Raw genomic sequence first — 23,519 nt, 5'->3', positions numbered from 1 at the left:
TTAGCTGAATTTTTTATTTACAAACATTCTTGTAATATATCAAACACGAGAGAGCGTGTTTCATCAGATATCCAAACACTGAGTAGGTTGAAAAAACGAGGCGCAGCCGAGTTTTTTAAAACGACTTCGAGGTGTTTGGATATCTGATGAAACACACTTTCGAGTGTTTGATATGGCTTCTCAAATGATGAATAATTCTTGGAGAAATTCAAGGCTACAGTTGGCAAAATTTTATGGTAATTAGGATCACATATCCAAACCACGGTCACGGTAGTGATTTTCTTTGTTTTCTCTTGATGAATTATTAATGAGTTTGAGAACAGTAATTACAGAAGCTAGCTGTTTATTGCAATATTTTTGAAAGCTTTTGCAATGGCGGAAAAGCGAAAATCCCGCGACGAGTTGTATGCAAATTAGTCTCAACCGGATTCTAGTGTGCATCAGCCCCAGCTGACATAGTCTCTTTAATGTGCTCCGTAAGATTTAAGCCTCTGAAGTAGCCTGGGGGTATACTCACCCTGTATGAGATATTCTCTTCAAAGTAATGGCAAAATTTACATGTTTTATTAACGTATTTTGATGCAAGCCAGTATTGAACCATTTCTGCTACTTGGTATTTATTTCTGCCACTATCTCAGTAAATTTGACTTTCTTCCTCTGTTTCTGTTATTAATTTTTTTTAGTACACTTTTGGACGTATGATCTTCGAATCTCTTTCAAGCTAAATTTGATAGAGAGAAAACACCTTCACAGTCGATTGTTTTCAAAACCCCTTAGCTATGCCCAGGCTGGACGCTTGATTGTGGGTGAGTCCCTGTTCAAGTTAGGCAAAGTAAGAAGTGTTATCTTAAATTAAATACTTATGGCCACTGGATTAAATGTAGACCATAGATTTCCACATTAATATTGTTTTCGTGTTTTATGTAATATATAAGTTAAACATAAAAAAGCTGATCGACTCCCGATAACTCGAACCTTCAAGAAAAATTGACAAAAAGTTCGAGTTATCGAGGGTAAAATTATATAGAAGATGACCTGAAGGGAAAGGAAAATTGGTTCGAGTTAGCGGGAGGTTCGAGTTATCGGGAGTCGACTGTAGATAAAAAAAAAACCGATGCAAATTAAAACAAATGTTTCAAGACAAGACGATGTGGTTTATTTTTTTATACATGAAGCCCACACTTACGCTTAGACGGTTTCAAGTAATATGAAAACCAACTTCGAGTTGAAAGAAATGTGATGGTATATTTCCAGCCTGGTGAATGAATGAGAATGATGATTATTCTAGAAAGTGACGCAGGCATACTCGGAAAAAAGAAATGCGAGTGCTCCTATCAGGAGTCGAACCTAAGACCTTCCGATTACTAGTTCGGATGCTCTACCATTTCTTTTTTCCGAGTATGCCTGCGTCACTTTCTAGAATAATCATCATTCTCATTCATTCACCAACTTCGAGTTGTTTGGAAATGGGATGAAAAACTCGTTTGCGTGTTTGATGTAGCTTCTCAAACCATTAATAACTGTCGGTAGAAATTCAAAGCAAAATTGTACCAAATCTTATGATAATTAAGATCACGTGATTTCCTTGTTTTGTCTTTATGAATTATTAATGAATTTGAAAACATTTATTTCAACATTCGATAAACGTTTGTTGAACGATTGTTGATAAAGTTGGAATAGGTCTTAAAGTGTTTCAAATTTTGGTTCAGAATCACTTTTAAAAGCGTTCCGCGTGTTCTCGAACAAAAAAATCACAGGGCATTCGTCCTGAAGCTTAACCTTCAATTTTCATACATTTTTCATGAAGCTGCACTTTAATTAATACCTGATGTTGACTTCCCACGGTTAATACCAAAATATTAGATTTAGTCAGTCCACCAAAAAGGAAATGAGGTTAAGATTATTTTTTTGTACTTGTTTCGCCAACCGTAAATCAAAAATGACAGGAAAAGAAGCGATAAAGCAGTTAGTATGAACATTTTATACATGTAAAGACCATTTGTTTATGCAGCCGATTCACTCCGTTGGGTCATGTTTTACGAATCAAGTCTATACGCCGATTTCAGGATGGATTTCAGGAAGTCAATCTTTAATGTGGGAACTCAGTTTACGTATGAATTTCTTTTACGTTTGTCTTATCACGGGTAGACCATGGTGGACAACGGACGCTGCAGTGAAATCGGCTGTAAAATTTGGTTCCGACTAAGTGAGTGATAGACTACGTGCGTGCAGCGACCGAATTACGCGAGCTCGCACGAACATCTAATCTAGCGAATGGACTTGCATTTAAATAGGTCAGGTAATTGTTTGTCGGCCAATATAAATGGAAAGTTAATTACTTTCTATACCTTAGCCAAACTGATATTGGAAGCCAATACGGAAACGGCTCACGTAGATAAGGCGATTGAGCAGTGAATATCACGTTTTAAATCTAGATGAAAGTGAAACGTGATATATGTGAACTGCGAATTCGCTTAATACTATTGTCAGAATTTCGATCGAGTTAATGTTCTAGTCTTTAATCAGTAGGCTTCCTGTTTAAGCAGCGTAAAAGGAGCTTAGCATAAGCCGTCTTCTCACTGAATCTTCCCCCCTCTTTTAAAGTCAACCGTACAGAGGGTGCCACTGCGCTGGCTAAACACATCGTTTCCCGAATTTAGAGGAACAAAGTCGGCTTGAAGACGTTGCCCTGGGACCGTCACATGCTTAACTGACGCCATCACTTCAAAAAAAATAAAATTTTATTTCAGTTCTTACACGATTGCTATCTTGTTTCATTTGTCCATCATGTCAAATTAAAATCTCTTATGCAGAATTTAGTTTTCCAAAGTTTTTCTTTCTTTTTTTCTTCCCACTAAATTTAGTCAACTTTTTACCTTCCCGCTGTAGATTAAAGGCGTGCGCCCAACACATCGTCCCGGTAAAATACGTGTTGGTTAGGTGTTGGTCATCTCTCATTTTCACCAAGTGTTTTCGTTATATTGGAAAAAAATTAACGTCATGCAATTGTGGAGAGAACAAAAAAAAAAGCGCTACTTCGGTGATTAAAGTCAGTTTAACTAAGCAAGGTTTTCCGAGAATCACCACCAAAAACGCTTCAATGAAGCTAAATTGGTGGAATAAAATTTGATTCCTTAAAATTTCTTCAGTTTTCTGGTAAAGAATCGGGACAAACCAAATTTGGCCGGTATTTTGGGAGTTTATTGCTTAAAGTTTCGTTGAATCAGGCTAATTGATAATGTCCATTTTCCAAAATTTAAATGATATGTTTTCCAATTGTTTCTGAGCAATGAAGAACAACGAATTAATTCGCAGCCTCTGATGTAGTTCGCTTCAATAACTGTTTACTCTGAGTAATTATTTCCAAATCCCCGCTACTATCAAAGTAAAAAGCGCCAATAGGCAATGATCTTTTAGCTCTTTGTTGCCAAGGCTTGTCGCGATAAACCTTGAAGCTATGTTGAAAAAATCAATATTTAAAAGTCGGATGCATAATCGCTATGCAAATTCAAAGATATATTTGTTAAGTCTCATTTTATCACGTATCTATTGCTGATTCAATATAGGCGTAACAAGACTGGCCTTCGTATTACAGTATTTAAGCGTTTTTGTATTCTAAACCTGTACTACACGATCCGAACCGTTCAGTGCAAAGATTTCCTTATCAAATTGAAGACGTCATCCACGGTCATCTGCTCATTGAAGATTTAAAATCGAATATTGCTGATCCAGGTCCAGGTACTCGGCAAAAACAAAAGATTAATTTAGTAGGCAAAACTTTACGGCCGAATCTCCTCAACCGCTGGAAGATCCAAGATGACCACCTCTCCGAACTCTACATTTTCGCTGGGGCGTTCACAGGATCAAACCAACGCACAGTGCCCAGGTTTAGTTGGGCAAAATGTTGTTTTAGGATTAGCGTGTTTCTTGGGGATTATGGTAAATTCGATCCTGCTTATTTTCAGCTTCAAACATCACCGAGGTAGTTTAACACCCGATAAACTTCTGATCATAAACTTTGCGGCCGTTGATCTCATTGCTTACGTGATCAGCCTTCCGCTTCATGTGCGAGCCCTCAACGGCAACTCCGACCTCTCGGATAACCAAGGTAATTTGAGATAAATTTTTACAACTGATATATATTTTTTTTATCTTTTTGTCGACTAAAACCATGCTTTACGATGTGAAAACTTCGTCTAAATGATGGGTCAGTAAATTATTCTTTTCTTTTTTTTTTTTTTTTGGATCCAGGCAAAAAATCTCGGTAACGAAAATTCACGAAAGCCACTAGGGTAGCTCCTTCTTATATAATTTTACTGGTATTATTTATTACACAACTTAAGGTTTGTAGCTTTTGAGACTGAACAAAATCCTAAAGTTTGACTGGCTGTTGACGAAGTACCTTTCTGTCGTTTTGTTTCACAAGATGGTTCTAACTTTTAAGTCCGTGTATTGAACCCAAGTATGACTCAGAATTTAAATGACAAAATACATTTTATAAGCTTACATAATTTTGAATTTATTTACTTGATTACTTAGTGTGCTTGGCGCGATTCTTCACAATGTTCACGTGCTTCGCTGTCAACATCATGACATTAGCAACCATCGCTATTGATCGCTACGATGCCATTTGCCGCGCACCAGTCCGCAAAATGACCTGCGGGAAAACAGCCTATTATCTCATCTTCATCTGGCTCTTTGCATGTTTCACAGTCGTTCCTGGGGGCACCGGGCATATATTAACCGTCGCACGAGGGAAGCCCTTATGCAGTGTTCCCGGGCGGGTATTTGACACCCTGGCAAACACGGGGAAGAATGTTATGCTCGTCGTAGTAACCGTATGGATTGTCCCCTCACTCTGCGTCATCTTCAACCGGTTTTACGGGATTGTCAAGCATGTTCGGGAGCACTCGTCACATCTTCGGGCCGTCCTCGGCAAGTCAGGCGTGCAGAAGGAAGTCAAACTAACGAAAATTTGCGTGGCCATGATTGTTACTTACCTGAGCCTGTGGCTTATGTTTGCCATAATGGTCATACTAAGAAACAGATTTGCCTCCTTGCCAATACACTGTGCTTACCTCTGGGCATACTCGTTAGCTTATTCCAGCTTTGCAGTGGTTCCAATCCAATATATGATCCTTGACAAGAGATTTTGGAAGGACTGTGTTGGAAAGTCAAAAGTTTCAATGGAAGTTGCCCGTTTCCACAAAGCATTTGAAAAGGTCCGCTTTCAATCTCACGAAACTCTTGCATCAGAGACAGAATCCTCCTCGACACAGCCACTTCAACAACCTTCTCCTAAATTACTAGTGAAAGACATGCTTCGAGCAACTGAGCCCAGGGCCCAGTTGTTCAAAGCTAGATTAAGCTAATCCTGGGTTAAAGTGAACTTTGATTCGAGTTTATTTACTATCCCATGCGAATTCTTCCAAATGAAATTTGTCCCTCAGTTTTGCCTTAAACTTTTCTTTACCATAAGCTTAAAATTAGCCTTAAAAACCTTCCTTAACGAGCGAGAAGAAAACCTCGGTTAACTTTTAATCGTGGATTAACGTTAATCGGCTTTCGAACAACCGGGCCCAGAAAGCGCCATAATAGCTACTCAATTTAATCGAAAGACAGACTCGACCGTACATATTGTCTCTGCCATCCAGACTTCCCTTCCTCCTAACATAGACCTTTACCACAGTAATTTAGAATTTTGCCAGGTAACAAAAACCAATTAAAACTGCTGGAAAGTGCTGACAGCACCTGAAAATTAGTTTTATAAAAAGAACCAAGTTGGAGAGACTTGTCTTTAAAAAAAGCGACGATAAATCAACGTAAATTCAGGAATTTTTGCAGACTATTGTATGAGGACGTGAAAAACTAAAAAAATTTATAAACTGCGCAGCGCCTTCAAATAAGTAGTAATTGATAAATAAAGCGCTGGAACTTGAAAAACAAAAACCGACGTTTCGACAATACTTTCTTCTTATAAGGGTGCACCGTGCAAATTTTTTGTACCCTCAAGAAGACAGTAATGTTGGAACGTCGAGGTTTTTCTTTACTTTCCAGCGCTTTATTTATCGACGAGAAAAACTTGCCCGTTTTCACACAAACGCCCATAACATTTTTAGACTTAACGAAGCTATATGCTCGCTATTTCAAAAGACAAAACTCTCAAACTCAGCTTTTTTACTAATTGTAAGGTGCTTTTTTACACCAGAGTCAATTGTTTTATGCTATCTGGCCTGCACAAAAGTTTTAAATTACCGTGATAAAGGAGAAAGGAGTGCAATTTACTCTTATAAAAGATAAGCCGGGAAGTTTAATATATCGATACCAAATGCTCGATAACTCTGGATATAAAGTATCGATAGCTGTTTCGACGCCTTTCGATACTGCACACGTGACATACTTGGAAGAAGTGCTGTTTGTCAATTGCACCCTATGTTTGGGGAAGAATTTCTTGCTGCAAAGAGCATATTCATCGTGATACTGGCAGTGTTTATTCTGGGAGCAGTTTAAAAGGAAATAAGTATTGTTTTGCATAATGCGCATATTTTTGCCGTAAAAGTTGGGACTTTGTAAAGGACTAATAAATGCGTGTTAAAAGGTACGTGTTTTACATATCATGCATATTTTTTGTAAAAGAATAAATAGGTCAGTACGTGCCTCGCTTCATAAAGCAGAAGAGAAGGCAACCAGAATTGTAAGTAGCTTTAGTGATTTTCTTGTACCTTTCGCAATTCCTGTAGTTAGCTGTATCTGTAAAATATTGTAACGTATATATTTCTCTTTTTTTCCCTTTGTAGTTTGACAACGTAAAACACTAAACTTAATTGTTAATAAACTCAGTGTTTGTTCAAAAATCTGCTTGGTCGACGTCTCTTCCGAAAGGATAAACATATATCCAATTCATGTATAAATTTGTAAATTTAGGCAAGGACATGAACTATTTATATCACAAGAAAGACCATATTAAAATCAGTAATTTTGATTGGTTGACATAACCTACTGTGGTTGTAGGATCTATTCAAGTACTTTGCAAGCATTGCGGGCCTGCTTGTTTCCCATGATTCTCTGGTAGCGATTTATATTTTTACTTGCTAAGTGCTCGGTCAAAAAATTTTTTACCACGGAGGTTATCTGTGTATTTTTGTTTCCTTACCGGGGATCTCTTACTGTATGAGGTACCAGCTTGTGTTCTTTGTTTATTTGCATTTATTTCGTTTTATTTCGCTTCATTTCGTTTCGGTATCACTTTAGTTACCGCTATTTTTGTTTTCATTTTAGAACCGCGCGCTTGTGCATGTTGTTATTCGTGTGTATCTCATCAGTAAGGAAAAATAAATCATCAACAAGCTAATCTGGAGCTTATAGTGGTTGATGGTATTTTATGGCGAGTAACGGCATGGTAACTGGCCATTAGCAAGACCAGAAAAACGCTTTGCGTTAAGAAGGAGCCTTTTACCGTTATTGCAATCTGTAATACTTTGCGGCCATCAGGGTTTAAATTCCTAAATGATCGCAGTAGAGGAAACTGTATTAAGTTCGTGTTAGCGTGTGCAACAAGCGTCGCCGTGGGTTTTAGCCAAGAAGCGAAAAACCCTTTTTAGCGCAGAGAAATAAAGTCGGAAACATATGCTGGGCTTGAAGCACTGGATTCGATTTTTCGAGTTCAAAGGTAAATTGTTCTTGTTCTCTTTATTGTTTTCACAATCTATCCGAGAAACGAATCGTTGGCAGTTAACGCCATTACCGCCATGCTGCTGGGCAAAAATACGATTTCACATTCCTTTTGTTGTTGTTGTTGTTGTTGTTGTTTTTTTTTTTGTTTTTTTTTTTTAAATTTCACCAACATGGCTACCACTCCACCGTCAACTAAATCGCCAGGGATTAGTTATAAATCATCAATTCGTCGCCTTACTGCTTTCACAATCCACTCGGGAAATTGAATTCTAAGCATTTTATGTCATCGCCGCCATGGAAGTGCCAACACAAACGCGATTTCTCATTCCCTCCATCTGTTAATTTTCCCAATATGGCTGCCACACCATTGTCAACTGGTTGGTTGCAAACCACTGATAGCCCGTTTTGCAGTTGTGTGCTTAGTGACCTGGTCTTCGCTTGGAAGCGAGGCTGAGGGTGATCTTGCTTCACTGCTTTTCACATGTAGATCACGCTGTTCTTATGCTAACAAGTTTGCATTTACAAATGAAAAGCAGTGAGGTTTGTATCAAAAAAAGGTCACCCCGGCCTCATTTCCAATCAAAGGCCAGGTCACTAAGCACACAACGGTAAAATGGCCTACACCATGCTTTCTATCAGTATCTCTTCCCATGCCTCTTCGGAGATGTACAGCGAAAGTGAGTCAGTTGCTCATATGTTCATCCACTATTCGATAAATACCTTCCGCTCGGCGCTTCCGATTTTCCCTCAGAGTCGACATTTCACGAGAGCAGTGCATCGTCCAACAACAGTTCAAGGGTACAGTTCGCGTTTTCCTCTTTCCTTTTCGGGCTTTCCAAAACGGTCGCGGAGGAGATCAGAGGCATCACTGTCTTCTTAGACTCCTAGAAATTCCCTTTTTATCTTGTCCATGTTTCTTCGAACGGTTAAGAGAGCCACGAGCTTGGGGTGAGCTGAGGTGTCTTCCAGGTCGTTTAGTCGATGAAGGCATGTCACGTGCCCTGGGTGTCGGCTTTGTCATGCTCGCTTCGATACTTTTCACACTCTGTCGTGTCCTAGCCGCTTCCTAGAAACAAAAAAGATACCAACCATATTTTAACACTCCGACGAACCGTGTTACGGGCGAGAACAATGTTTCCCCACACCTGGGAGCTTTTTACGTTTCCTCATGTTGACTGATTTATTATAAACGGTCTCTCGTGTCCTTTACAATACAGGATATGGACAATTTACTTGTCATTCATCGCCCGGAAGCAACGCATCCCATCCAGCCGTCACGTGACCTTCGTCCAAAAATATTTACTTAGACTTATACTTATATACTTACAAACCCGAGGGTACGTTGGGACGGAAAGAAAATATACAAAGTTTGTGCCAACACAGGGACGTGCTGTCACGACCCTTAAACGGAATCGGGTGCTTATTGCGATTGACTGATGGTTGTTGAGATGTGGATAGTTCAGTTAAAAACACATGTTGCAACAAGTGTTTTTAACCTATCCACATCTCAACAGCCATTAGTCAAATAAAGAGGGTGCTAAAGGGGTAAAATTTGAACTAGTATTTGGCCCTTGTTTCGATGGGAGAATGGGATTTGGGGCTATGGGATTGCAATCTGTTGTAAAATTAGGGCTGGAAGCTGGGAGTTGAGCAAAATTTGATCCGGGAAAATGGGATGGGATGTTTAACTTCCCCCCCCCCCCCCCCTCCTCACTTCAGGACCTTCAACGAAGGTCTCCGGCAACACAGAAAACCAACCTCGATTATCAGCGCCATTCGCACGTCTCTGTTATGCGTCATGAAACTCGTGGCTACCGCGACCTCTCTCTGTTTGGTACCACTCCTTACGCGGCCAGTCCTACCCACACGGTGAATATAGTCAGTGACGTTTGAGGGAAAATCAAAGTTGATCACGTGATCCACCTGAGAGAAAGACAGGTCACTGTAAGAACGAAGTTGACAAGAATGTATGAATGCAAAGACGGTAAATGTACAGTTTGGTCAAATTGATTTAGAAAGAAAATAAGATAGCCGTATAAAAACGGAAAGAAAAATCTAAACGTGATGCCGGCTTTGGCCACTGGCTCTGTTTCAGTAATAGGCTCCTATCGAAATATTAAAATTCAGCTTGAATGCGAGGCCTAGAGGACACAAACAACAGAAATGAATAAACATGATTATTCAGTTTCCTTTGTTTGTGTCCTCTAAGCCTCATTATAAAGTTGAATTTTAATATATCCAAAGAAGCGTAACTGGGAAATCCGGTGGAAAAGGCCGCCCTTTTGAAAGCTGGTGTTAAGCACCGCTGACCAACTTAACCGTTTTGCAGCTCTCCCTGAAATGCGGCACTCAGTTCGCGCTGTGTCAGTTCTATTCCCTACTCCAGAAACTGTGAAAGGACTGGTACGGGTAAGTGATTGTGGGATCGTTGAGGGATCGTTTGGGTGGACGGGCCGACGAATGAATGCATTCTTCGGCATTTTCTCGGGGTAGCGTAGCTCTTGTAAAATAGTTTCCACCTAAGGGAGTATTTCTTATACAACTGACTGCCGAGAAATGCACTTATTCATTGGCGCAATTTCCATCGGTCTACCCAAAAGATCCCATAATCCCTCACTCGTACCAGGCTCCCCGTCGTTTCTGGAGTGGGGAATTGTCAAATTAACTTACATCGGTATCTAAACCTCTGGACGCCACATCAGTGCAGAGGAGAATCCTCGCCTTCTCCTGTTGAAACTCATTGAACAAATTACTCCTTTCCTAAAACAGGAAAAGCAGCGAAAAAAAAACATTAAAATCAACTCTCCAAGAAGCCGAGAATGGAGAAATTGAACACAATAAAAAATATTCCAACTTTTACGCACGAAATTTTGATACATGTACAGCTTTTAATATGATTTCACATCACGCGTACCTGAATAGCAAGGGTACTATGGAGTTTAATGTGCGAGACGCCGCTTTCTGTAAGAAAATGTCCTAAAAAGTCGCAGCTTGGTGTGGTGTTGCAGAATACCACCGTTCGTCGATCGGGCACTTGAAGATCTTCCCTAAGAATTTCTAGAAGTTTTTCTGTGTACATTAAGGAAGAAAACAAACAAGAGGTCAACAGCAAATAGCCAGGCCCCAGTTGTTCAAAGAGCGCATAATTTTATCCACTGGATAGGTCGCTATGTGGCACATAAAATGTGTGCAAGAATTTCCCTATAGCGCGACAATTTGTGTATAAAGTAGAAGCTTCTGTCGAATTTAATTAGGGGATTGTGTGAAAAACATTCCAAAAACTTTGGTTGGAGTACTTTTTATCCGCTGGATAGCGATTTATTCAATCGATAGAGTTATCCTCTCTTTGGACCACTGGGGCCAGGTCATTAGATAAAATTTTCTCAAACTTGCATTGCCTGGATTCTTGAAAGCACAACTGGGATAATTTTACAGTCGAAATTCTTCTTACGGATACGTTAAAACTCCCGAAAAGATTTCGGACCCGAAAAACTATTTTACATGCACAAAATTCATGACCAAAAATTCAGTCTTAAAATTTTGAAAGCAAAAGCATTTTAACTTTTCGAAGATTAAGATACCCATTGGGCGATCAGTTTGTACGAATTAACCGGCAATCTGTAGAAAACGGAGAAGTTCAATTCAACGAGACTCTAAGAGTGTAAACGTTTTCAAGCATAAAGGTTAAGCACCTCTGGTCTTGGCTTCGCCATGAGAGTTAAATAAGGGTGCGGTAAGCATATAAATAAGGAACCAAGAAGGCGGGCGCCTGCTGCGAACGGCAGTTATGCTTTTGGGCTAGGGTCGTCCGGCGCCCCATGAACAGGGCTACATCACCGATGATAAGTATATGAATCAACGAAAATCTCGTAAAACTAGCACATAAACTCACGACACTTACTGCCCAGACACAGCAGGGAGAAAGGCTCGTTATTTCTTAAACCTCGACTAGAATTCTCGCTCCTAAGAGAAACAAATAGCAATCTGTTTTTCATACCTGCCTTGTGCTCCTGTAGGATTTTCACAAACGTGTGTCTTACGTGAGGCAGCACACGGTGAAGACAAGACGTGCAAGTATGTAAGTCCTAAAGATAAGACAAGTGAGTTATAACAATAATAGTACGTTTGTTTGTTTGTTGTTCTTTGTTTGTGTTGCGCACATGATGTCACTCAGTGCTTTTTTAACGCTTGTCAAAGGTTTCATGTTTTCCCGCGCCCCCACGGCGACTTTTTGTCACTGTTCACCGGCAACACATTTTCGCGCCTTTTTGTTGGGTACAACATTTTCCCGCGCTTTCTCAAGTCACCCGTGTTCCCGCTTTTGTATGCTTTGACGCGCTTGGCACCGGCTTGACTTTTTTCCCGCGCTTTACTCTTTTTTTACGAACTAACTGCACCCATGTGAGTCACACTCGCAAGAACTGAAAAGCGTTAAAAAAAAAAAACTAATAGAAATTTTCGGTTAAACTTGGGATGATTAATTCATTGAGCTAAAAGTTTAAGCGCAACCAATTTTATCAAAATCAGATAAACAGATTTAAAGTTTTCCAGTCCGTACCGGTAGCATATCTTGGAGTGTGTCCTTCAGAAGTTCTTTTGGTAGCGTTGCGCCAACAATAGTAACCTGGGTGTCCACTGGTAGGCTGGACCGAGTAGGCGGTTTCTCTTGTCTTATCTGAAAAGCGATAAAAAATAAACAGCACTTCCGTTTTTATCGTTTGTTAAGTTGTACAAGGTGAGGTCATTTTGACTATTACGATAGTATTGTGATAGTTGAAGTACTACTTCCATACTTTTGCAATATTAATGATACATTGCGATGCTATCGCGAAAATGTTGTAATTTTTTCTTCAATCAATACAGATTGTGCACTTTGATACAGAGCTACTACTTGTCGCTTTTTTAAATGCAAATAAGGCCCTGGAAACAAGCCACTATCAAACAGAAATAGAAACAAAGTTGCATTTAACTTTAAATGCTCCTGGTTTCACGGCAACCTTAACAACACTGACGAGCAGGGGAACGGGGCCGGGATGTATTTTTCAATCACAGACAAAGAACTACAAGCGATTATTTGATGATGACTATTGAAACTATCGATAGTTGAGAAAACTATTGCGATAGTTCCCGATAGTTGAAATTGTGATCGTTTTCCCGCGCTTGGCGCCAGTTACGTGTATTTGTCTCGAATTCTGATTGGCTCGTTGTGTTGTTTACATCTGTTGCGATTGGCCAGAGTAATTACTTTGGTTTTGATTTTACGACACTCAATTGGAATCCGCTCTATACAGAAGTTTTACACGTATTATTTTATCCGTATTTATACTGTTCATGAACATTTTGGTCAAAATAAAATGTTCTTAATTGACTGGGTAATGTTCTTAGTATGTTCTTAAATTTTAGTTAATCTCATCCTCGACGTTGTTATAAAAAAGGTTCTTATAAAAAAAAAAACAGAGTGTAGATGTATACTCACGCTGATCGTTTCGAGAAGCTTCATCGTTTCAGATTTGAACGTGTCGTCAAACATGGAATCAGCTTCATCTATCACCAAGTAAGCCACGTCTGAGAAGAACAGCCGACCTGAAGAACACACGTCAAATTCAAAACATCGCAAAGTGGAGCGCTGTACATTTGACGTGACAACAAACGATCCTAGCCTATGGGCGGTGCTTATTTGTGGCCCGCAACGACGTGAAACAGATAAGGGTATTCACACAGGTTCACTTCACAATCATCAGCATGAATGGTCCTTTCAATTCCAGACTCTGGCTATGTCTACACTATACCGGATAGCTCTTGTGCCGGCACCAAAAATATATCGGATAGGGCTTTCGTTCACACACAAAACGCCGAATTCGGATCGATTTTTGTGCCGGGCGATGCTGCGCTGCTTTGGTCTTGAAAGTGAATCGTCACATGTCAGATAGGTTTTGAGTAGTGTGAACAGAGAATTGAACTGAAACGGAAGTCAACAACGGGGAGCGAGGATTGGATTCTAGTGGAAAGATGGCGGCGGTTTTGGGCCACTTCTGTTCACACCATGCAGGCCGGAGTATTTTTCACAACGGCATAAAATGCTATCCAACATAGTGTACACATAACCTAGAAACGACTCATTAGGACATAGTTAATGATTAGGAAACTTCGATTTCCGTGGTGTCCCCCTTAATTCAGGTATCATACCTCTCTCACGAAATTCCAGTAATGTTCCTGGAGTGGCGACGAGCAGATCAACAGGAGATTCCAGGCCCGATTTCAAAATTCTCTGAGGAAATAAGCATTTTGAATAAGTTAAAATACAAGTAGAAGTACAAAAGGCAACACTTGCTGAATGTTGCATATCCACTTAACTGAGGGGAGGGGTGGGTCACTTTAAGAACCCTGCAACGGAGTGTTTTTCGGTAACGTCACTGCCCAAAAGTAGGGTACCATAATTACAAGTCAATATTGAACCTCAATATACACTGGAATACATCTCAGTGTAATTGAATCTCCAACAACATTTGCGGGTGAGGAACTTATGTGTCACAGAGGCATAATGAGGATGAGTGAGTAAGTTTTTTTTTTGTATTAATTGTTATTAATTTTTTTCACTGTAATACATTGCTAATACATTAAGTAGAGAAATTGACGTACATATTAAATTATAATGAAATAATGAAATAAAAACAAAGCACGCATATACACGCACATACACTCAATTGCACTCATACGCATCACTGTGGCAACTGGTGCTTTTAACATGCATAATTCATGACATAATAGGTGTGAGTTTTAATTACACTTTTTATATTTGCCCCATTTCATATTATGAATATTAAATTTGTTGCTAGACTTTGTGATTTCAGTTTCCACTTGATAAGTCATTTTTACTCTGGGGAGTAAGTGAGGGCCGGAATAAGTGAGTAAGTGTGCTGCGCCTTTACACAACAAATTCTAATCTAAACTAACCACGACTATGTTCGCCACCTTACCAGCTTTCTTCCTCCTGTTAAAAGAGCTGAACGGAATCGTGCGCTATGACTCAACGACTTGGCAACTTTCTACAAAGAACAGTACAACAATTCTTGTCAATAAAAACAGTAGTTTTGGACTAAAAGGTCGAAAGTAATCACTTATTTTTTCAGTATTCCCTGAGCTCTACGACCCGTCCATTACTATACGTTTCAATGATTCGCTGTCGTTTCAAGACAAAGACTCTGGCTTACGTCCACATCTTGAAGGGCACTTTTTTTTAGCCAAGTTTGAATGCTTTATCAACAAAATGAAGCGGTTTTCAGGTGTTTCTGTTGTTGTTGTTGTTGTCAGATGTTGCTGTTTAATGCAGCATTATGCTGATCACGTGACTACGCTGTGATTTTCCCTGATTTGCCTGTTTTTGCTCGGAGTTCTAATTACGTCGCAATAAAATGAACAACTTCCTTATAAAAAGGAATGAGTTTAAAATGTAGCTGGTAGAGTTGTTTTTTGATCATACATCGATTTCTTCGTCAAATATTTGAGCAGATGTGACCAAAATATTCGTGATAGTTCCCCCTTAAACTGATTAACCGACACTAACTTTTTTCACGTAGCGTGTTCATAATTGGAAGAGTTCGCTGTTCCTGTAAATAGTGTAATTGCTCGAAGCCGATTTTAGAAACAATCTCAACTGAATATTACTTACTAAAACTTGGAAGGCGAGTTCCCTGCTGGGTACAACAATCAGCGCTCTGGGTCTTTTAAGCCGTGATATTACTCCCTTTTCCTGCTCTTCTTTCAAATGATGAACTATTGGTACAAGGTAAGCGAGTGTCTTTCCTGTGCCTACAAAAATCCAAAAATATACCCAAATATAGCAATGGCTACAGACATCGTTTTAAAACCGATACCAGGTAATTCTAGTGCCGTGAATTTAACCATGGTGTATCTTATACCGAGGCGATAGCTGTTGCACTTTAGAGTCAGTGTACTGCTGCAAAATGTAAAATTACTATCATATGTTTCTTTGTTTTATCGAGGTTCACGAGTCAATTCCAAGACTGACCATCCACCCACTCGGGTATTTGTCAGTCGCTTTTCATTTTCTCATCGGACAATTACCGAGGCCCCAAGCTAAGGTTGGATCAACAACTTAAGGTAAATTGGCCACCGTAAAGAGATTCGGGTGCTGCTGATGTTTCGAGTATACGTTAGCCCTTTGACAGAGCGAATTGATTCGTCGATTCGCTGTGACGAAGAGCTACCATTCACAATGTCAGCACTCGAATCTCTTTACGGTGGCCAATATACCTTTAGCTATCAACTCTGCTGATAAACCAAACATTTGTTTCTACTCCCCACCGACGCAGCATTGCAGTTGCTTTACAAACCAACCCCCTTATACATAAAGTTGGATCAGCCGATAAACACTGATATACACAAAAGCGGAAATATCTGAACCAGTTTAAATGTGACAATTAATGATGTGTTACTGAGTCAGTGACACAGGCATATTCGAAAAAAAAAAACTTATGACCTTCCTGTTACTAGGGATAAAAATAAAACAAAATAAATGGGAATTTCAATGGAATCCACAGGGTGGCTCTTCTCTCCACCTTTTCCAGGTCAAATTGGATACTACTTCAGATGCTCTACCACTGAAGTACAGGAGACTCATGGAAGCTAGGCTATTAAGGACGGTACCTACTAATACAGAAGTATTTTTGCGCCGTTTATGAATATCTGGGAAAAGCAGATTTTAGCACAGGCTATTAGAATCCAAAAAGAAAATTGGGGGTAACCACGCATTTTCAAGAGATAATTAAGCAACAATAATTTAAAAAACCAGTAAAAAACAAAGCAATGTATGGCGTTTTTTTCCATTTTGAAGCTTTGTTATCTCTGAAAAATGCGTGGTTACCCGCAATTTCCTTTTTGGATACCAAGAGCACTTTGCTTTTAAGTTCTGCTTTCTCCGCATAGTTTTAAACCGCACAAAAATATCCCTGTGTTAGTAGGCACCACCCATAGGAAACCTGAGTATCTCAAGATGTGCAGAACATATGCACAGTAACAAAAGTAGGCACCGTCCTAAAACTGGATTTGTGCCCAACAAAAATTGTACATACTGCTAGGATTTCAGTATAAAAACATAACTAGTACATAAATGATGTGCAAATCATTGATCTCTTTTATACATAAATCAGTGGCTGCAGTTTAAACTGAGTTCTCTGCAGGGCCCAAATGAAGGATTATAACATCACAATACAAAGAGAAAATTAATTTAATTTTACAATTTACCAGTTTGTGCTGCACAAAGAACATGTTCTCTATTGAGGATTGGAGGAATTGTCACCATCTGTAAAATTAAATGAAAGCTAACCTTTATCAATTTTCAAACTATGTCAGAGATATTTGTCCACAGATATTATCTAGATTCTGTCTAATACTGACCTGAGTTACTGTGGGTTTAGTAATCGCCATGTTCTGTAGGCCAGTCAGAACATCTTCTCTTAAATCAAGGGAGTGAAATGAAGACATTTGCAATTTGCTGTCTTCTGGTGTGAAAGCAGGATTCTGAAAGAGTAGAAAAAACAAACAAACTTCATCATAAAATATAGAGTATGGGTGTAAATATCATTTGGACATGGCTACAGCAGTAACTAATCCTGTAAAATTAATATTCTTCTTTTTTTGTTGTTTAGGTAAAAAAAGGTACCGTAAAATCACACTTCAATAGCAATTAGGAGTATTACTACTCCCCCCTGGATGGTACTTTAGTCCAACAAAGGATACCCAGCATGAAGTGACTAGGACTATTACTACCCCCCTCCTAGGGATGGGTTGCTAGGCAATCACAGGATACATGTAAGTTAATGGAAGTATTATTACTCCCCCCTGGATGGGATGCTAGTCCACTGCAGGGTTACCCCCAGTGGTGTAGAGAGACAATGTAAAGTAAAATTTCTTGCCATTGATCCACCAACTGACTAAGCCAATTGAAGGCTTCCCGCAAAAGAGGCATATATCGCTTTTCTGGTGAAATTTTCATTTTTTCACAGGATCTCGCTAAATTTTTTACATACGGACTTGTTTTCCCATAAAGAATGTCGTTCTGTGATTTTTTTTAAAGCATTTTTTTTTTGCTTTGTCAAAACAAGTCAGTATGTCAAGATTTATTGAGATCTTGCTAAAAAATCAAAATTTTGCCAAAAAAGTGGGAAGCCCTTCAATTTAGATCCAGGGTGGCAATGACCCCCTACCCACTTAAATAGAAATAAACACATACAGTGTATTCTATCTTTTACCTCACAAGATGGTTTGATTATAATCTCTCTGCGTCCTATGGAAATAGATTCCTTAGCAACTGTTCTTCTTGGTTTTGATACAACTGGCACTCTTCCAAGTGTCACATCTTTTCGTTTGTTAAGCTGTCTTGTAAGGAAAGACTTGATATCCTAAAAAATATTCCTGTTATTAGTAAGTTAATTGCTATCAGTGACTGGTAAGTATTACTACAGTCACCTTAAAATCTCAAGCGGCAATTGAAGCTAAAGCAAAAGACCAGCAATGCTTGGTATAGTCTGAAACTCCTCCCCCAAATCAACTGGGGAGGGGGGGGGGAACAGTAGAGACTCTCTCCTATGCCCCCCCCCCCAAATGGGTTAGGGGGAGGAGATGGCTGACACTTCAGCCTATGCTTGGTACATTGTAACAATGTTTTTAATTTGTTATCACAGATATTAATGCTCAACTTCATGCTAAGACAAAGAAAATAAAAAAAGTTAAATTGTCACTGACAGTTAATTTCATGGAGCATTAATTTCCCAAGCGTGTATCCACGAAAAAAATTAATGTGACATTCCGATAATGCAAACACCAAAGGTGAAAGGTTCTACTCCTGAAAGTGACATTTCCTGGGGTTTTAAATCACTCTGACAGCCATAATTTTTCCACACTTCCTGAGAATTTTCTTTTATTTCAAGAACATACTTCTCCCCAGAACTTTTATAAGAAAAGTTTGGGAACAAGATCAGAGAATTATTTTGTTCTTTGATATTAGGGGTTAAAGGGAAACTCCACTCTTATTATGTAACAATTTGGCATTAAATTGTTGGAAGTAGTGTCTAAATATCTAAGCTTTGTTTAAAAAAATGGAGATAGCATTTACGTATTCTAAAAACTGGATTTTATTATCACGTATTTTTGCTTCTGAATTTTCTGCATTTTGGATTCTATACATTATTTACAGTTGCCCAATTATTCTACATAGGAACTTCTGCTTCTGCTTCTACTTTCTGACAATTGCAGCAGTGGTATGGCGTCATAAAATCCAAAATGGCAGTGCATAGGGAATTTAAATGCAAAAATATGCAATAATCATATACAAAGTTTATACTGCAGAATAAAGAGTTTAAGATCAAGGATTCAAACTGCAGTACATAGAAGACAAGCATCTTGTATGCTTACCGTAGATCGTTTAATTGGTTTGACTTGTCTGTCCTGTTTAACAGGACTAGTGGACCTTGTGGCTCTATTGACCAGCCGTGCTGCCCATCTCACTTGCTTGAAATTATACATCTGAGACAAATAATTATTAAATAAACAACATGATCAAAAGCTGAAGACAACTTACAATTTTGAACGACAGCAAAAGTCTGAATAATACTATTCAATACTATAGACATTGTTCACGAGCGATTGCGGAAAACTCTTCTTAAAAAAGAGACGATAATCGGCCAAAAAAAAACCTCAAAATGGTAACGTGGTTGGCACTAAACTCTACGAAAAAATCCCAAATAAAACGTCTCAACTCCTAACATCACGCTCACGCGACAAAGTACGCGTAACTTAACTTACGAAACTCAAAAATGCTTACGGCAATTCAAATCAGTCTATGCGTGCGCGCGCTCTATCCGCGCGCACACCAGTTCGTGTTCTGTCTTCTTAACAGACATTGATATCTACATACAAGTTCTGCTAAGTGATTTCCATGTATTTCTTGTTTGTAAAAAAATTTAAATGCACTAACAAAATTTACTTTGCAGAACAAATAAAAATTTCAGCTCAATATCCCAAATTTAAATTGCTCCAGGGATTACAGCATTCAATCTGGAGGACGGAACTCATTCAAAACCATTCCGAATAGTCTATTAGTCATTACGCTTCCAGCACATATCACTGGTTCATCTAGCTTTCCTACCTTCAAGAAACAAATGCACAAGTTTAAATTCTATTGAAAGAATTTTGATTTGTTCATGCTGCACATACACAGCATTATTTTGTATTTATTGTGTTTTCAAGGTGTCCTCTTTATATAAGCCTGGCGGTTTCTTGAGGTCTCCTTGCAATATCTTCATTGCTATATACTTTTGTCTTACAAACTAATAAAGAAAAACATGTAGTTCACCGCTAAATTTTCCTGAATCTGATTGGTTTAAATTGATGACATTGCGTGAATGTTCATCCACAGAGAGACACTATCAGATGATTGAGTTAGTCCGGTGGAAATGCTCTGATGGAAAATCTATCGACCTCCATCCTTCAGCTGGCTTATAAGTCATCACCACATGATGATGATGATGATGACACTGAGGCTCATGTCATCACAGGTCGACACCATCATCATCATCATCATCAGTACCATCATCATAATCTTAGTTTATGCATGATGTCATATCATTTGCATCAAATGGTCTTCCTAGGGGCCGTGTGAAGTAAACTACACTGAACTACACTGAACACAGATGAAACAACACTAATCACCATAAGCATAAACGAAGCTTATAACAAACTACTTTGCTACATTCAATAAAACTGTGAGTAATAACTAAGAACTACTACGATATCATGATCAAATATTTTATTTGTGTATTAAAGATAACCAATGAATAATCATAAGGTAATAAAAGCCAGCACACCACATATCACACTCGGTACGAGAATCTGCACTTGCCATGCAATACATAACCCGCGTGAAATGAGCTTACATGTGCGCGAGATTCACGGCCCACGTGAGCAACTGCAAGTGACTTTCAGGAAAGTAAGTTATTTCTGCCGGATTACCACAGAAAGAGATCCATAAAGTATAAAAATTAACGAAAAGTCCGCTAGCTAATATCTGTACTCAGAAACACAAGACATCCCATCACTTACCATCAGGATCTTCATCGGCAGCATTTCACCAACTCTCCACGCTGCCGCCATTTTGAAAACATATCCCTTGAGGCAGTTCGCCACTGAGGGGCCCGTTTCTCGAAAGTCCCGGTAATTTCCGGGCCCGTTAACTTGTTGCAACTTACCGGGAAACTTTACCGGGCCCGATAATGTGTTTCTCGAAGCACCCGTAAACTTTCCCGGTAATTTCCGGGCCCGGTAAAATAGGGGATCGTTACCAGGTTCTTGCGCGCGCTACACGCTCGTTCAAAAGAGAAGGAGAACGACTTGGGACTACTCGATGGAAAAGCACGGTTATACTATGGATAGGACTAATCAATTATTGAAGGACAGTGCAATACGTGCTAAGTTTAACTTTCAGTTAGTCGTTTTGTCAAAGGAGAGCAACCAAGAGAGATCATTAGCCCACTTTGAAAATGAGTGATGGCCTGGGTCGAGAGTAACTGCCCAAGTGATTGTGGGATTGTTTGGGGGCACGCCATTCTCGTCCCCAGAGCCGCCTGGTCCTCTTAGCCGCTGGAGGCTGGGCACGAGGACCAAGTGGCTCTGGGGACACAGAATTGCGGAAGTCCTAGATTCTAGGACTTCCGGTATTCATGTATGAAGTCTTGAAATGTCATTAAATTTAGTGAGAATAACATGGCGGCTGCTAGAGGCGATAAGTTTATTGAGATACTGGCGAATGTTCTGCGTCTCCTTATTTTGGAATCGATTTCTCTTCGTGAGCAGCTTCCAGGAACGCAATTAGAATTATTGTCGAAAAAAGGAGGGATGTGTCAGGTGTCTCTGCCTTCGACAAATCCTTGATATTCCAACTTTTGCCCTTTGTTTTGACCCATGGCTTGAGGTCAGTGACTGCATTTAATTTTGGTCGCATCGCCGTTGAATGTGCTGATACGGGATCAGATATCAAACTTGACAGCATGAAACTACCATCTGCAATGATTCTTTGAGGCGAATCGCTAGACTTCTCTGTATCCCAAATGGAGGAATATTAAGTGTATTTAAGTTTATTGAAAAAAAAAAATAGGCAGGTTTTGGACAGTGGTGATCGAGATTAAGGAAAAGATCAAAGCAGCTGTAGTTGATGAGGCACATCTCATTGCAGAATGGTAACAAGTTTTATTCTTCTTCTTTTCACAATAAACATATAGATACTCTAGAACTATATACTTTGTGATCAGCCTAAATCACACTATACAAACCTGTGAGGGTTAATCTTGTACAATGTTATGCAAATCATTAATAGGAAAATGACTACAGTATGTTGGCATTTTTAGGATGGACCTGGCGTTTCGAGGGCTCAATTTATAATAAAGATGGACCATCTGATGGATCATTCAATTATTTGTTTCTATGTTTATTGAACCTATTTTAAAATCACTGGTGATCCTTATATAATAACCACTTAAAAAACGGGTTTCTTGAAGCAAATCAATAAATATTAACATTGACAAAAAGAAATGTGATTTCAAAATGGGTGTAATAAATTACTAAATATTGAACTTTGCACTCCACTCAGTTCTATTAACAATTATACTTTTAATAATTTTAATACATGAATACCAGTAGAAGGATAATCTGTGCCCATACTGTTTTACACAGATGACTGATTATCAGGCAAACTAGTAACACTCCATCTCTAGCATGTATGCCTGCAAATTAACTACCATACAGATTCATCGGGTTGGATTATCCATCTCTGTTATAAATTCACCCATTTTGACTTCAGCACACATTAACTCATTCACTTATTATATTACACATTGACATTTGTGTGTTTAATGTGTCTGTAGCCTTCAAGAGACTTATTTTGAGTTCATTGGGTTCAATGAGTGTTCCAAATATTAGGAAAATTAGAAAGTTGTTCTAAAAAAGACAAAATGTTGAATGCAATTTCTATTATGACATAAAATACAATGAATTTTCATATTTTTAGTGACCCTCTTTTCATGTCTCAAAGATAATTCTAACAGTATTAGATTTGAAGGGATGGCAGTGCACATGTAAATTATTTGTGTTGCCCTCTTCCACTTTCAAGTAGGTAATTTCCCAAATTCCGCCACCAACCCCTCCCCCCTCCCGAAAAAAAAAAACAATTAAAAAATGGATGTTGCAAAACTTAATAATATTCATCGGGAAATAATTATTTTTAGACCTGTTCCTAGGTATGCTAAGTGTCATGTTTCCAAATGTACCTATAGTTGAACTGACAGTAACAGCAACAGAGCCAAGAGATATAATTTCAAATTCCTTAGAGATGGTGGATCCTGTCATCATATCATTGAAGTGAACTCAAACAGAAAGAACATATTTTACAATGTTGCTAGATACCAACATAAATGAAATAGAGGCCTTCTTGCTGCCTTACATCACAAAGCTAAAGGACTGTAAAGGAGTTGAGAGAGATGCCCCTTACTGTGCTTCATTCCAAGTTAGAAATTTGTGGGGAATGCTCCAGCCATTTGTGAGCAGTTTGCACCGATAGGCTCGGGAAATTTAGCCATTCAATTGCGTAGAACTGCGAGCTCTTTCACTTTTGTCTCGATCTCAGCCAATGAAAGCTCCTGCGAAGATAGACTCTACTTTTTCTTTAAAGACTGCAATTCGTAAATGTTTTTTATCTTGTGAAAACAAGGTTGACAGAGTTTTTTTTAGGAAAATTATCATCGAGCGAAACTTCCCTTCCCGAATAAAAACTCTAA

At 39.0% G+C, this 23,519-nt stretch overlaps 2 protein-coding genes across 3 annotated transcripts; one reads left to right on the top strand and one right to left on the bottom strand.

Moving 5' to 3' along the window:
* The first annotated feature begins 3,177 nt into the window (after nucleotides 1-3,177).
* On the top strand, nucleotides 3,178-5,372 carry LOC146478367 (rhodopsin-like). Its single transcript, XM_085111674.1, has 2 exons — nucleotides 3,178-4,108; nucleotides 4,540-5,372. Exons 1-2 carry the CDS (start codon nucleotides 3,817-3,819, stop codon nucleotides 5,370-5,372), a joined length of 1,125 nt encoding a protein of 374 aa, XP_084967800.1. The 5' UTR covers nucleotides 3,178-3,816.
* Nucleotides 5,373-6,910: 1,538 nt separating this feature from the next.
* LOC146478366 (uncharacterized) lies at nucleotides 6,911-20,874 on the bottom strand. 2 transcript variants are annotated; one of them, XR_014865109.1, is made up of 16 exons: nucleotides 20,794-20,874; nucleotides 19,108-19,218; nucleotides 17,946-18,095; nucleotides 17,092-17,214; nucleotides 16,939-16,996; nucleotides 15,344-15,483; nucleotides 14,652-14,720; nucleotides 13,861-13,942; nucleotides 13,151-13,257; nucleotides 12,233-12,349; nucleotides 11,672-11,759; nucleotides 10,589-10,743; nucleotides 10,345-10,434; nucleotides 9,433-9,597; nucleotides 8,184-8,740; nucleotides 6,911-8,124 (listed from the first exon to the last, which is right to left on the bottom strand). XR_014865109.1 is itself a non-coding variant. In XM_085111916.1 (15 exons), the coding sequence occupies exons 1-15, from the start codon at nucleotides 20,842-20,844 to the stop codon at nucleotides 8,540-8,542; spliced, it is 1,707 nt and encodes a 568-aa protein (XP_084968042.1). In that variant the 5' UTR covers nucleotides 20,845-20,874; the 3' UTR covers nucleotides 6,911-8,539. The 2 variants fall into 2 exon arrangements, 1 of the variants encoding a protein (XP_084968042.1); XM_085111916.1 differs by having other exon boundaries at nucleotides 6,911-8,740.
* Nucleotides 20,875-23,519: the final 2,645 nt, after the last annotated feature.

This window comes from Pavona decussata, unplaced genomic scaffold (assembly GCF_977016875.1).
Source record: "Pavona decussata unplaced genomic scaffold, jaPavDecu1.1 SCAFFOLD_64, whole genome shotgun sequence".
NCBI classification, from domain to species: Eukaryota; Metazoa; Cnidaria; class Anthozoa; order Scleractinia; family Agariciidae; genus Pavona; species Pavona decussata.
The sequence above is the reverse complement of the archived record's forward strand: the minus strand, read 5'-3'. Positions and strand labels throughout refer to the sequence as shown.